Source organism: Homalodisca vitripennis, chromosome 5, assembly GCF_021130785.1.
Source record: "Homalodisca vitripennis isolate AUS2020 chromosome 5, UT_GWSS_2.1, whole genome shotgun sequence".
NCBI classification, from domain to species: Eukaryota; Metazoa; Arthropoda; class Insecta; order Hemiptera; family Cicadellidae; genus Homalodisca; species Homalodisca vitripennis.
Genome location: NC_060211.1, coordinates 103,220,036 through 103,233,545, shown reverse-complemented (window position 1 = coordinate 103,233,545; position 13,510 = coordinate 103,220,036). Strand labels below are relative to the sequence as shown.

Here is a 13,510-nt window from a genome sequence, read left to right as displayed (position 1 = left end):
TAACTCATGTTACACAAAAAGGACGTCATAATTTGAAAGCAAACTTTAACATGATACAACTTTTGTCCTAAATGTTTAATTTTCTTAATCTAAATACTTAAGATTGGCTCAAGAGTTTGTAGTTTACCTGTGACAACTACAACAATAAGAACTGAAAAACATAATTTTAATAATATACTATTGACCCAATTGACTCATGTTACATGTTACTAAAGACTCATGTTACATTATGTCTTTTTCCTAAGGACATTTGTTATTTGTAGAAATAAATTTTGTTATGTAATTTTATATATTGAATTGTGTTTAATAACTACTTTAGTATCAGTACACTTAATTATTTTAGTTTGGCATAATTAAATATTTGTTTTTAATTGTAAAAATAATACAACCAGTGTAAAAACAAGTTGTATTATTTCTAAAAACAACATATTTTTTGCTTTAGGCCTGTTCTATAACTTCCAGTTTGTATTTTTCTTATAACACAACTATGAAAGAATAAAAAGATAAGATCAAATAACTTTATGGTAATTATAGACTACATTTTTACATGGTTTGTATATATAAAGAATATTCACTCGCACAACGCTTAAAACAATTAGACAGTCTGTGTAGCTAACATTTTACTTTTCTCTGATATTTATTTTGTTTTTAAAATAATAATAATATCTTCCACCTTTCTTTAATTTCTGGAAGAGGCAGAACACTAAAAATTTGTCCAAGTTTGACGAAAGTAACATCATTTTCGATCAGTTTGAATGTATAACAGTTTTTATCACTTTTCAAACACATTACTTCAATGTCTCCAAACTTGTCAATTTACCACTTTGGCAAATAGCAACATAATTAAATGTAACCAAAGAGTCTTTTTCACTTGAAAATTGCACAAGGACAAAAGTTCCACTTTTGATGCTTTCTTTTCTAATTAGTTCACTAGAAATACTCGGAACGGATGATTCTTCATCAGAAAGGTCAGAGTCATCACTGTACACCAGATTATATATAGAACATTTCTTTACTGTACCACTACTTGTTGAAGGAACAATTGGGTCATTAACAGGCACTTCATATATTTTCTTGCTTACTAGAAAAGTTTGAAGATTATTTCTTAATCTTAAAATATTACAGCTTAATTTTTTAGGCTTAATATTAATCTTACCTCCTACTAAACTACCCAGAACTGTACATTTTGGGAATACTTAGTAACCAAAATAAAAGACAAAGGTTACTTCGAGAACTCACTTCTAGGTTGAAGTGGTAACTCACGTTACAACATTTTGGTGTGTACTTGAAGTGGGTCTAATAAATCAAATAATAATTTCCTGAATAAAAAGATTTATATAAGCTTATAAGGTAAGGTTATCTAAGTTAAATGCAAGTTTTATATTTATTAAAATCATAAGATCAAACCCAAAATATTGGAAAAAATTTCGGTAACTCATGTTACACTTATATTTAGAAGTATGTTTGAACAATTAAAACAGGCATTATATTCTGACCAATACAAATATAAATATTACCATAATTATTTAATTGTTTTGAGGTTAACTATGTTAAGAGCTTGTTTTGTATTAGTATTAACTCCAATACATAAACAATGTTTAAAGTGCTATGAATAAATATCTTTACAGTAACTCACGTTAAAGAAAAACTTATATGAAATTCCTGCAAATGAATCAAATTTAAACATTTAAAAAAATAGTACCATACTTGTAATAGTTTTCTTAAATAGAATCTGTTTTATTATTGTTATTGGTTGTGTATTACATAAGTAAACTTGAAAAATCTGTGATTTTGGTAACTCACGTTACATGAAGTAAGGTTTAAAACATAACCTAATAGAAAGAACAATTCTTAACCTAAATGTAACAAAAACATATTTTTAGTTAGCTTTTGTTCTAAAGATGGCTTCTTGGTACTGGCCACCTTCTAGATTAATGTATAATCAGTTGTAAAATTGAGATGTGAGACTTAACAAACAGCCATCAATGAACTCTGCTAACAGGTGTTAACTAAACACAAAATACCAACAAAAATAAAATTTTTCCTCTAAAAAGCCAATGCTGCCAACATTGCTCAGAATAATCTTTATCTGGAAACATTCAAACCTAGGTTATTTCATAAAAATATTTTTTAAATATTTTTGTCCTGTTTTACATGGACATACCCTTTTTGAGAAAACAAGGATGTATGTCGTTGTCAACAGCTGAAGCTGAGTATGTTGCTACCGATTGATTTAACGGCTTTGCAATTTATTTAAAAATTAGCACAAGCCCTCAGCACTTATTACAAAAAATAATGCTCTATATCTTACCAATGTGAAATGGGCTTTATAGCCAGTTTTTAGTAAGTCAGGGCTGGATTATCAGCCACCACCTGAATCAAATAAAATTATCGATTGAAAATATCTAAACTAGCAAATTGGAAATTTTAAACATAAACTAGTTCTTGAAGACAAAATAGTACTAAGATATGCCATATCATGGTTTTCAAGAAAACAAGGATGTATGTCGTCAACAGCTGAAGCTGAGTATGTTGTTGCTGATTGATTTAACGCCTTTGCAATTGATTTAAAAATTAGCACAAGCCCTCAACACTTATTAAAAAAAATAATCCTCTATACCTTACCAATGTAAAATGGGCTTAATAGCAAGTTTTTAGTAAGTCAGGGCTAGATTGTCAGCCACCACCAGAACAAATCAAATTTTCGATTGAAAATATCTAAACTAGCGTATCGAATGCAAAAAATTCTAATTATAGTAATTTGCAATTAATTATTGCTAGCTGTTTTAATGTATTAATAATAACAGTATTGTTCCAAATTATTTCAAACTAAGTAAAACAGTAAATTTGAATGAAAGTAAAATTGATGACCTCACCTCCAATGGTAAAAAATAAGTAAGTTTTATACCATCTTGTCTGTACATAGATAGCTGTAGTTCATCGCTGACCCCCAGGTTTTGGGGTTAACCCATTTCCCATGATCTATAGGTATGTTCCTATAGCCAATATTTAATATATGATGTAAATTAATCCCCAGACCCCTCCTTCAAAACAAACCTTTTATAAAAGTTGACCGATTTTGATTAGATTTGTTCTAAAACACGTCTATTTATTAACTACTTTCAAGATAACTCATACAAAATTTGTCATCCCTCAATTAATTTTACAGGGTTTGAAAACCATGCCAATCAACATGACAAGAGGTATGGGTTTACAAAGTTTTGTGCTTGTTTGATTAAAATGAAAATTGTACATTTTAATTTTAAGGAAACATGTAAGCATGGAATTATTAAGTCTGGGTTGACTATACCCAAAACGCTTCCCATCAGGAGATACTACAACTCCCCACCCATTTTTAATTAGTATAGGTGGATTCTCAAAAAGAATTGTAATTATGATAAGGAATAATCAGGAACACATATGGCTAAGATGCCCGGCTATAACTAAAATTAAGAAAAAATCCCTAGGAGCATATCCTCTCAGCCCCAAGGACATTAGAGAACAGGAGCTCTCAATTTTGAGGACAGAAATACAAGTTCCTTTTAGCAAAGGTCCTTTTAGGACTAAGTGCAGGGACAATCGTCTCTTTTCCTCAGACGGAAGAAAAATTGGCCATGGCAACCAACCTGTGAAATATCCAAAAAATGGATCATGGTCAATAGGCTAATCCCTAGAGCTTGTGGGTCAACAACTCATTAAATTATTACTTAACAATCTACACCAACTTTTTCGTACAATCAATTTCATAAATAGTAAATTTTCATACAAAATTTAGGTGGCTGCAATTTAGATCTGGACAATTAGTTATGTATATATATATATATATATATATAATTCAGTTAATCATTTTGGCTTTTTATTGTTCAGTAGGAGTAGGATACGATAAGTGAACCAGGATTTTATCAATACTGACAAATGATATTACTTAATTATAACTATCAATATAACCAACTAATAGTGATTTTGAATGATAACTAACCTGTATAAACACTTTTTCATATCATAAACGTATTATCTTTCATAGACAAGACAGTTAAAAGCTCGTGGAGGACTGTGAAAAGAATTTAAAAAAATGACATATCAGCTGAACTGCTTGCAGATATCTCTGTATTTGTACAGAAGAGAAGAACAGTTTTCTAGAAAGGATGCTTTAACCCTTTTACTGCCGGCCATTTTTTTATCGTACCAGTCAAAATTGCCAAGGGGGAAAATCGCTGTTGTGCATTCATTTACAAAATATGCTGTATCTTTTTTATTTTTCATTAGATTTGCATGAATTTTTACTTTATTTACTCGTATTTAAATGCTGTTTTTTAAATAATAAAAAGAAATTTTAATTTGAAACAAACTCATTATTTAATTTTAAAAATTATGTAAATAAAAAAATAAATAAAAATTGTGTTTGGCATCTGATAATTTATTTTTAAAATTATACTAAAATTTTGAGCATGATATCATTATAAACTAGAGCAATTGCTTAGAACATACACCAAATTTGAAGGTGCTACCTTGAAACATAGCTGCACTATGAGGATTTTCCCAAAACTGGTAGGCCTCCTCTAGGCCTACCAGTGGAAGTTGAAGGTAAACTTATCTGTGCCACATCCACCTCACTATCTAATAACTCCTCATTATCTGATGGTAAGATAGTCAGGATCGTCATCAGTGTCATCCACATCACTTTGATTGTCATCAATAGCCCTAACACTAATATCGGCATATGAATCTGACAAATTCTGAAGGAAATCGTCACTCAGTTCGTCTTGCTCTTGTACACCACCATCGATTAGACTGTTAATTATTGTTCCCTCACTCACAGGAGAGTTAGATGTAACTCTTTTACTCATTTTATCCTTGATCAACAAAAGTAATACTTCAAAAAACTTTCGATAACATTGTAAACAACAACAATGAACGAAGATTTCAGTAATCTAACCCGATCATCTGGTTTTGACAGCTGTCTAGGTAGTTCGTCAATTCTAGTCAAAGACGACGAAAGTAGAAATCCAAAGTTCTTCAAATGGCTTCTTTCATTATCCTTTCCTCCTAAACAACCAAAATACCGAATATTTCGGCATTTGAACATAACAGTAGCCAGTAATAATAAAAAAAAACAGACGTCCGACATATCGGACGTTGGCGTTTTCGGCAAAAATGCCGACGTCCGACATATCGGACGTCGGCAGTAAAAGGGTTAAATAACTTCTTGAAGTGGTTAATCATTGCTACTGAGGAGAAAACACATAAATAGTAGCCTATGTACGGTATATTTCTTATTTTCTGTTATACATTAATCATTTTATTATTTATGAATTTTACTATTTCCAGTCGTAATTGTTTGTTTGATCGTTACAGCTCAAATGAGATTGTCACTATGTATATTATATTAATTATTTCAATTTAAAATATGACTGTTATTATGAATACAGATATTTTGATTGATAGACTCGTATTCAATATATGAATGTTAAGTATCGATGATTATACTTATCAATAATAAAACCGGGTCCACTTATTATACTCTACCTGTTCAGTAGTTTAGATAATCACAAACACTGATGATTCCGTTTATTATACTGCAGCCTGATCAGAATAGACTAATTTAAAAGAACAAACTGAATTTATAATCACATTTATTTATATAAATATGCCTAGGCTTAATAACAGTTAGGTCTATTGAATGTATTTCTTTTGACATTTTAAAATTAGTTGTTTTCCATTAAGCCTAGTTGCCTACCTATTGTTTACTTGCATTGGCCTATTGATGTAAAATAATAATCCAATCTTACCAAATCTATAGGGATCCCAGATAATTCAGTAATCCATGAAAACATACGACTCCCATCGTAATAAGATTCACTCTCTGAGCCCATTTGAGTTTATTAAACAACATTTAAATAAACGTTAGATTTTATGTTTACACATTTTGCGACACATAACCAATAAGTATACAGATGACATTAAGCAACTGGATGGAATTTAGAATGAGGCCGGGCATCGAGGCCTGAGTGAGCGAATGTTGGTGACTGGTGAGCCTCTCAAATTTAACGTGACCTATTAGTAAGAGAATGGTCAATGGTAAAAACATGTGAATATAGATGCAAAAAAAGATTCCTTGAGGTTTACTTTATATGCAAGTTTTTCACTCTCCAAGAGTAACAATTTAATGCGTAAATCAATCTTGGACGACTATTTTTAACATAGTTCATATACAGGTCTGAAGAAAATTAGTCTCAAATGTTTCAATGCTATTTAATTTCAAAGACTGAACAACGAAAATTTCAACAAATCAAGAAGGTTGTCGTAAGTTTATTCTTCCCGTACTTGAACGGCCATTCTTTCTACATTAAATGTTCAAATTCAATCATTTTCAATGATTTAACAAAACTAGTTAAGTAAAAATAGAAAAACAAATAAAACATTTAAATTTCGGATGTTTTTATCTTAATAATGATTCAAATAAAGATCAAATTGTGGGGATCTCCTTTTTGATGATTCCCAACGTCACTTTGAATGTTGCTGTTAGATAACATCTCCAAAATACAAGTTGATTGTCGTGTGTTGTAGAGTGACCTCAAAAATTAAAGTTAAAATGTTGTTTCTCTCTATTACGTTTTTAATTCCATAAAATGTTATTAACGATACTTACCCACTTCATAATATTGAAAAGTATTTTTAATCTAATAAATTCTATCCAAGCCCACATCTTCCCTAAACTTTCCCATGTTAAACAAGAAGTTCATTCACTGGTCGTCAACATTTTAGAACTCCTTAACTTGTTTAAGCGAACCCTCAGAAGACGCAGATTAATTGAGAACTATAGAGGATTTTGTGTCGTTTAATTATTATTAGTTTATTATTGAATCCTCTCTCTGCGACCCTACATCAACGTAACAACCACACAAAGCGCATTACTAAAATCGGGTACACGCCTGAAGACATAGACGGTATGTGACGGCCCATTAAGAAAGCCCCTGACCATTTGACACTGTGAGGTCAATATTATTATTGACCAGTGAAGTACTACAGTATTTATATTGTAGTATTACCAACCAACGATTCTTCATTGTTCCTAACAGTAAAATGTAAGTACTATTACTTACAAAATATCTACCGTCACCTAAATTATTAGAAGGAAATAAGGAACAGTGATTATTATATATTTATTTAGTAAGATATAAGTCCAAGTAATAGTTGCTCGGAATATTCTAGTTGATCTCAACTGAGTTGTTAAGCGGAAGTAGCCCGATACCCGTGGCAGCTTTAGCTGCAGCTGGCTGAGGAATTTGCTGATTCTGCTGACTCCAGCCTGTGTCTGGCCAAGTTGTGTCGTTTCTAGACTCTGTTACGCCCAAGTAAATCGTTTGGGAGCAGCACCGTACGGAGTCTAGTCCGCCATTTTAACAAAAATTTGTAGCGAAAAAGTACGTGCGTGGGGTGAGTTGATCGCCGGTACTCGCACGTAACGCGTCGCTCCGTGTTTGCCCTTCCCTCTAAAATCTTAAATTTGTAACCTACTGTTTCGCTGATGAGTGATTAATATATTTTAAAATTACAGTTTAGGGAATGTGAATAGTATTGTAATAATTATTAATGTGAAAGGTTAAATTAAAATCAGATTTTTGCGGCCAACAGTTTTCTGATTATCTAATTCCCAAGTCCCGTCTCGTCCGTTACAAGTGGTGTCAGGTGTGAAGGTGCGGTTCAAAAGTCCGTGATTGAATTGTTTCCACGTTTCTGCGAGTCCTACGGAGCTGAGGAACCCTGTGGAGATGGGACTGCGGATCATCAGCGATTCCAGTAAGTAAAAATAATCTATTACGCTTAACCTAAGCTAGCAATAATAATCAGCTAGCAGATTAATTAATAGTTCTTCTATTCAAAATTTATTTTGTATATTTTTAGAGGAAGGGCACAGATATTAATCAATTAGTTGAAATTTGAAAATAATCTGGTAATATATTATCAATTTAAATTAAAGCATATTTGGAAGACGTATTTAAATTTAATAGTGATGCATTGATCTAGGCATCAGTTCAGACTATCATAAAGGCAGTGAAGCCTAACAGTCCACGTTAACTGCTACTTATTCTTAGTTAACAGTATTCTAATTATTACTTAACCTGTTTAACATACAATAGAAGCTTTTAAACTAACCTAGTATTAGTATAAACTAATATTAGAATAACCATACCTAGTGTGTTAAAGTGCGTTGGAAGCCGTCTGGGCGTCATTGAAAATGGCTGATAATTAATTATAATTGATTGATTGAATTTAATGTCAAATTAAAATAAATAGAATAATAATAACTTGAGACATCGACTCTGAAAAATATAGAGTCGCATTGTGGCTAATTTTCCATGTCAGGTCAAAAGACGCCAGCGCATTTGACATACTATAAAAATTAACTAATTATTGATTATTTATTATTATTATTGATTGATAGTATGAACTTACAACATAAGTAGTAGAATCAAAGCAAAATTAGAATTGAACGGTTACCGATTCAATAAGTGATAACTAGCTATTCTATGATAATTTCGGGATTTAATTCGATATTTTGAGCTAAGGACTTAGTCGAAATTTTTGGACTTTACTGATTACGGTAGGGTGCCTATGGCGGTGTGAGGAATAGCTTAGTGACTAATTCAATATTAAAACTTGTTATTGACTAAAAAGTTTATTCATAAATCAGGAACTAAATTTATCGACTTTTAAATTAAAAATATTAAACGCTACGTGGACTTAGGCGTATAACTGTGATGATTAGTTAGACATTTGAAGAGATATTGCGTGAGGGTATGATTTAATGACGAGTAATTAAAAAAAAAAATTAATTGATTAATTGAACGTGACAATTTTTAAAATTATTTGAAGAGTTGAGTTAGTGTATGGAATTTTCATTTCCCCTTTGGAATTTAGTATTGGCATACACTATGAACGCGTATCTCTTGAAAAAGGAAGAGAATCAATATGAATTGAAAATCCGAGGACAGCCTACTTCCGGTACGGCTGAGGATTTAAGAAAACGGCTGACGAAGTGTGTTAAGGCAGGTACGCCTATTGATCAGGCTGTCTTAGCTTCCTTAAATGTAGATGAGGAACTGGAGGCCTGTGAAGATAAATATAAGTCATTGGCTGCCTCCGCGAATGAATATGAGGGGGACTATACAGACACTGAAGGTCAGCGTCTTCAAGCCAGGATGTGGCATAACTATTTAAGGGCGGGACGTATACCAATAGGCGCATTGGGTGACAAAAGTATCGCAAAACGTCATGAGGTGTTAATGGATAAGACCAAAGAACTGTGTGACGCGGCCGAAGCCAAGAAAGACGCGGCAAACGCCGAAGCTGAAAATTCAACAGCCGAGCAGACCCCGCGGCCCAAAAATGCGGATGTGCACTCGCCTCCAGAGGCAACAAGCCACATCACTGTCGGTGCACTTGCTCGACAAATAGATTCAACCATCGCGATCACACCGCAACAAAATTTTAACTTAACGTCATCCGCACATAGTAGAGGAGTGCCTGTGTATAAATGGGGCTTACAATTTGACGGCCAATCACAGAGCGTAGGGGCGTTTCTGCAGAGAGCAGAAGAACTGCGCAGAGCTCGAGGGGTCACCACAACCGAACTGTTTGATTCGGCAGTGGATTTGTTCACGGGACCTGCCCTAACGTGGTATCGATCCACGATAGGCCGTCTCAAGAACTGGGAACAGCTGTGTAGGGATATGGAACTGGTCTTCCAACATCCTGACCATGACATATACCTACAGCAAGAGATATTCAATCGAGTTCAAGCCGAAACGGAACCCATTGACTTATTTATCGCTGCGATGGAGGGGTTGTACAGTCGCTTGTCAACACCCGTAGTGGAAGAAGTAAAGCTTAGGCAAATATTGCATAACTTACATCCCCAGCTGCAAGACCGGCTTGCTCTTTTTGATGTTACCTCTCTTGAACAACTGAGAGTGATGGGTAGAAAGGCAGAAGCGGGACGCTTGAGGTCCGTCACCACGCGTGCGGTAACATCTAACGTGGGTGTACTCGAGCCAGACTTAGCATATCCTCCTCCTCCTCGCGGGCCGACTCGGGGCAATGCCCGTCCCACGCCTGAACGCAAGGTGTTCCAGGCAGCCAATACCTCAGATATTACATGTTTTAATTGTCATATGAAAGGCCACATCTCTCGGGACTGCAGGAATAAAAGAGAGGACCGCTCTAGTCGAATAACGTGCTGGCGTTGCAACAAGGCAGGCCACATACAGAAAGATTGTAGAGTTCGACTAGACTCTAAAAGACCTCATTCGGGAAACGGGAGCGGGGTAAGTGGATCCACCGACACGAAGCCCCGGAATTAAAGGAAGCTGTTTCGCAGCTACCTACTAAGGTGAACCTAAATATGTGTACGACTCGTAAGAACTGCACTACTGAGAAGCAGGTCAGGACCGTCCCCGAGATTCGAGATGTGGTAGATGAACTTGTAGCCATCGGTAAGATAGAAGATGCAGAGGGAAAGGTCCTAATTGACACTGGAGCGCAGGTTTCCCTCGTAAAAAGAGGAGCCTCATCCGCTGAGCTCACCAAACCAGACGTAATTTTGAAAGGTATTTCTGGTAGGACATTGAAAACTTACGGGCGACAAGAGTTGACTTTAAAAATGAAACCGGGCGTTGAAGTGGTAGGAAATTTTGTGGTTGGGAACCTCCCTAAGGGATACCTAGCCGTACTTGGTTGCGATATTTTGGGCAAAGGAAACGGAGAAATAAATGTTGAACATGGTCTACTTCGGTTGTATGGTGGAGACATTTGGTTAAATCGGATAAAGAAAGGGGAGGCCGTGCCGGATCCTAACCGTCCCTCAGCTAGCTGTGCACCTCCAAAACAGCAACGTTATGTGTACTTCTGTAGCGATGTGAAAATTCCGCCCCGGTGTGAAAAGATTATCCAAGTGAAGACTAACCGATGTGCCACCGGTTCCGACGACTTAGAAGGAAAGGACGTTGTGATTGAACCCCCTGACTTTATCATGCACGGTGTTTATCTTGCTCGAACCCTGACAAAGGTAAAAGGAAACCGCTGTTGGGTCAAGACCGTAAACGCAAGTGCTGAGGAGTTAACTCTACCCAAGAACTTGAAGTTAGGAACGCTCGACAGAGATTTCAACCCAGTGGAGGGAGGAAATCCTGTGCGACAAAAACTACTAGTTTTAGCAGACAGTCATGGTCGTGGACTCCAGGAAATACTATCCGAAAGACTACCTAGAAATTTTGATGTAGAAGTCTTTTTCATGCCCAATGGAAAACTAAAACAAGTAACCTCGAAATTTGGTAGTACTATTGATACATTGACCGAGAACGACACGGTGATCTTGATAGGGGGAACAAACGATGTTGACAAGTGTGCGCCTTACCCGTTAACCCTGAAACAAGCATTTGAAAATTTTCCGGTGAAGTGGAAAGCGAGAGTAACTGTTCTGTCGATATTTGACCGCTATGATCAAGACCTCAAATCCGAACTTGGAGATGCCAACGGAATTCTTAAATCCATCATTCAAAATTTAGCTAAAAATAGAGATAAAATTCAACAGGGTAGGATTGAATTTCTAGACCTCAAAGGAAAATTGAGCCATAACATGTACACAAAGCACGGGTTGCATCTGAACCAACAGGGTAAAGTGAAATTGGCCACTGTTGTGCGCGACATAGCACTTCATAGCTACAAAAGGCCACAGGCAAGAGTAGGCATGGTGAGTCGTTCTGACGAGTCCGACTTAGAGGCGTGCTTGGACGAGAAGCTTAGGCATCTGCCAAGTCACGAGCGAGACCTTGTGAAGTCCACTCTCATGGGATTCAAAAATGTTCTTGCTCACAGTGAAGACCAACCTCTGGGTTGTACTTCGGCAGTGACACATGTCATACGAACCGGGAATGCAGCCCCTATTTACAAAAAAGCGTATCGCGTACCATACCATCAGAAGGCCACACTTGACGAATTAGTTAAAGATCAACTAAACAAAGGTATCATTGTTCCTAGTCAGAGCGAGTGGGCATCGCCTGTAGTACTTGTGCCTAAGAAATCTCCCGACGGTACCCCTAAATTAAGGTTTTGTGTCGACTACAGAGGACTTAATGCGGTGACCACCCCTGACGTGTACCCCCTCCCGAACATCACAGAAACACTTGACTCACTTGGCGGGTGCCAGATGTTCACGACGTTAGATCTCCGGTCTGGGTATCACCAGATTCGAGTTGACGAAGATAGCCGACCAAAAACAGCATTCAATGTCCCCGGCGGACATTATGAGTATCAGCGTATGCCATTTGGACTAAACACGGCTCCGGCCACTTTCCAAAGACTAATGGACTCAGTGTTAATGGGCTTGAAAGGTGAGAAATGCCTTGTCTACTTGGATGACATAATTTTGTTTTCCAGGGACTTGCCTTCACACCTGGAAGCCCTTCGTGAAGTGCTATCGAAATTACAAAATGTGAACCTGACAGTACAACTTAGTAAATGTAATTTTGTGGTCAATGAAGTCAGCTATCTTGGTCATGTAATCACTAAGAAAGGTGTTGAACCCGATCCTGGAAAGGTATCGGCTGTAAGGGACTTCCCTGTGCCCACTACGGTGAAGGACGTGCGCTCTTTCCTAGGTTTGGCTGGCTATTATCGGCGTTTCATTGACGGTTTTGCCACCATTGGACGTCCACTATTCGAGTTGACCAAACAGGATAGCGAATTTGTGTGGACACCAGAATGTCAGGAGGCTTTTGATCTCTTAAAGACAAAACTAATATCTGCCCCTGTGTTGATATACCCTGACTTTACCAAGCCGTTCATATTAGCGACAGACGCGAGTACTGTTGCCTTAGGAGCAGTCCTCTCACAGGAGATAGATGGCCGGGAACACCCCGTAGCGTACTGTTCTAGAACATTATTCCCAGCCGAGAAGAACTACTCGACAACCGAGCGCGAATTACTTAGTCTAGTCTGGAGTACAAAATATTTCAGATGCTACTTGTTGGGGCGTCCTTTCAAAGTAATCACCGATCACTCCGCTCTGAAGTGGATGATGTCGCTGAAGGACCCTAGCAGTAGGCTGATGAGATGGTCGTTGCGACTAGCTGAGTTTGATTTCACGGTAGAACATAAAGCCGGAAAAAAACACACTAACGCGGATGGGCTAAGTCGCGCAGTGCGAGCGGTTAAACAGGAAGTGCTCCCTGTCGTTGACCTTGAGTTAATTAGAACACGTCAACGCGAAGATCCCGTAGTTCAGGGATTGAGACAAGCCAAGAACTTCCGGATGAGCCCGGAGAAGGTCCTGTACCGTTTGAGCTCGGGTGAAAAGAAAATTGTAGTACCAACTTCCTTAGTCCAGGAGATAATTAGGATCAATCATGATTTGCCCACAGCCGGACACGCCGGAGTGGCAAAAACACTAGACCGGGTGAAACAGAAGTTCTGGTGGAGAGGTATGGAAAGAGACGTTATGAATTACGTC

At 36.7% G+C, this 13,510-nt stretch overlaps 1 protein-coding gene across 2 annotated transcripts in view; it reads right to left on the bottom strand.

Annotated features, from left to right (window-relative positions):
• Positions 1–6,205, bottom strand: part of LOC124362608 (lysophospholipid acyltransferase 6) — an 89,718-nt gene extending 83,513 nt beyond the window's left edge. For both annotated transcript variants that reach the window (XM_046817259.1, XM_046817260.1), the window contains exon 1: positions 5,790–6,205. In XM_046817259.1, coding sequence (XP_046673215.1) covers positions 5,790–5,873 — 84 coding nt within the window. In that variant the 5' untranslated portion in view covers positions 5,874–6,205. The remainder of the gene's footprint in view (positions 1–5,789) is intronic.
• Positions 6,206–13,510: the final 7,305 nt, after the last annotated feature.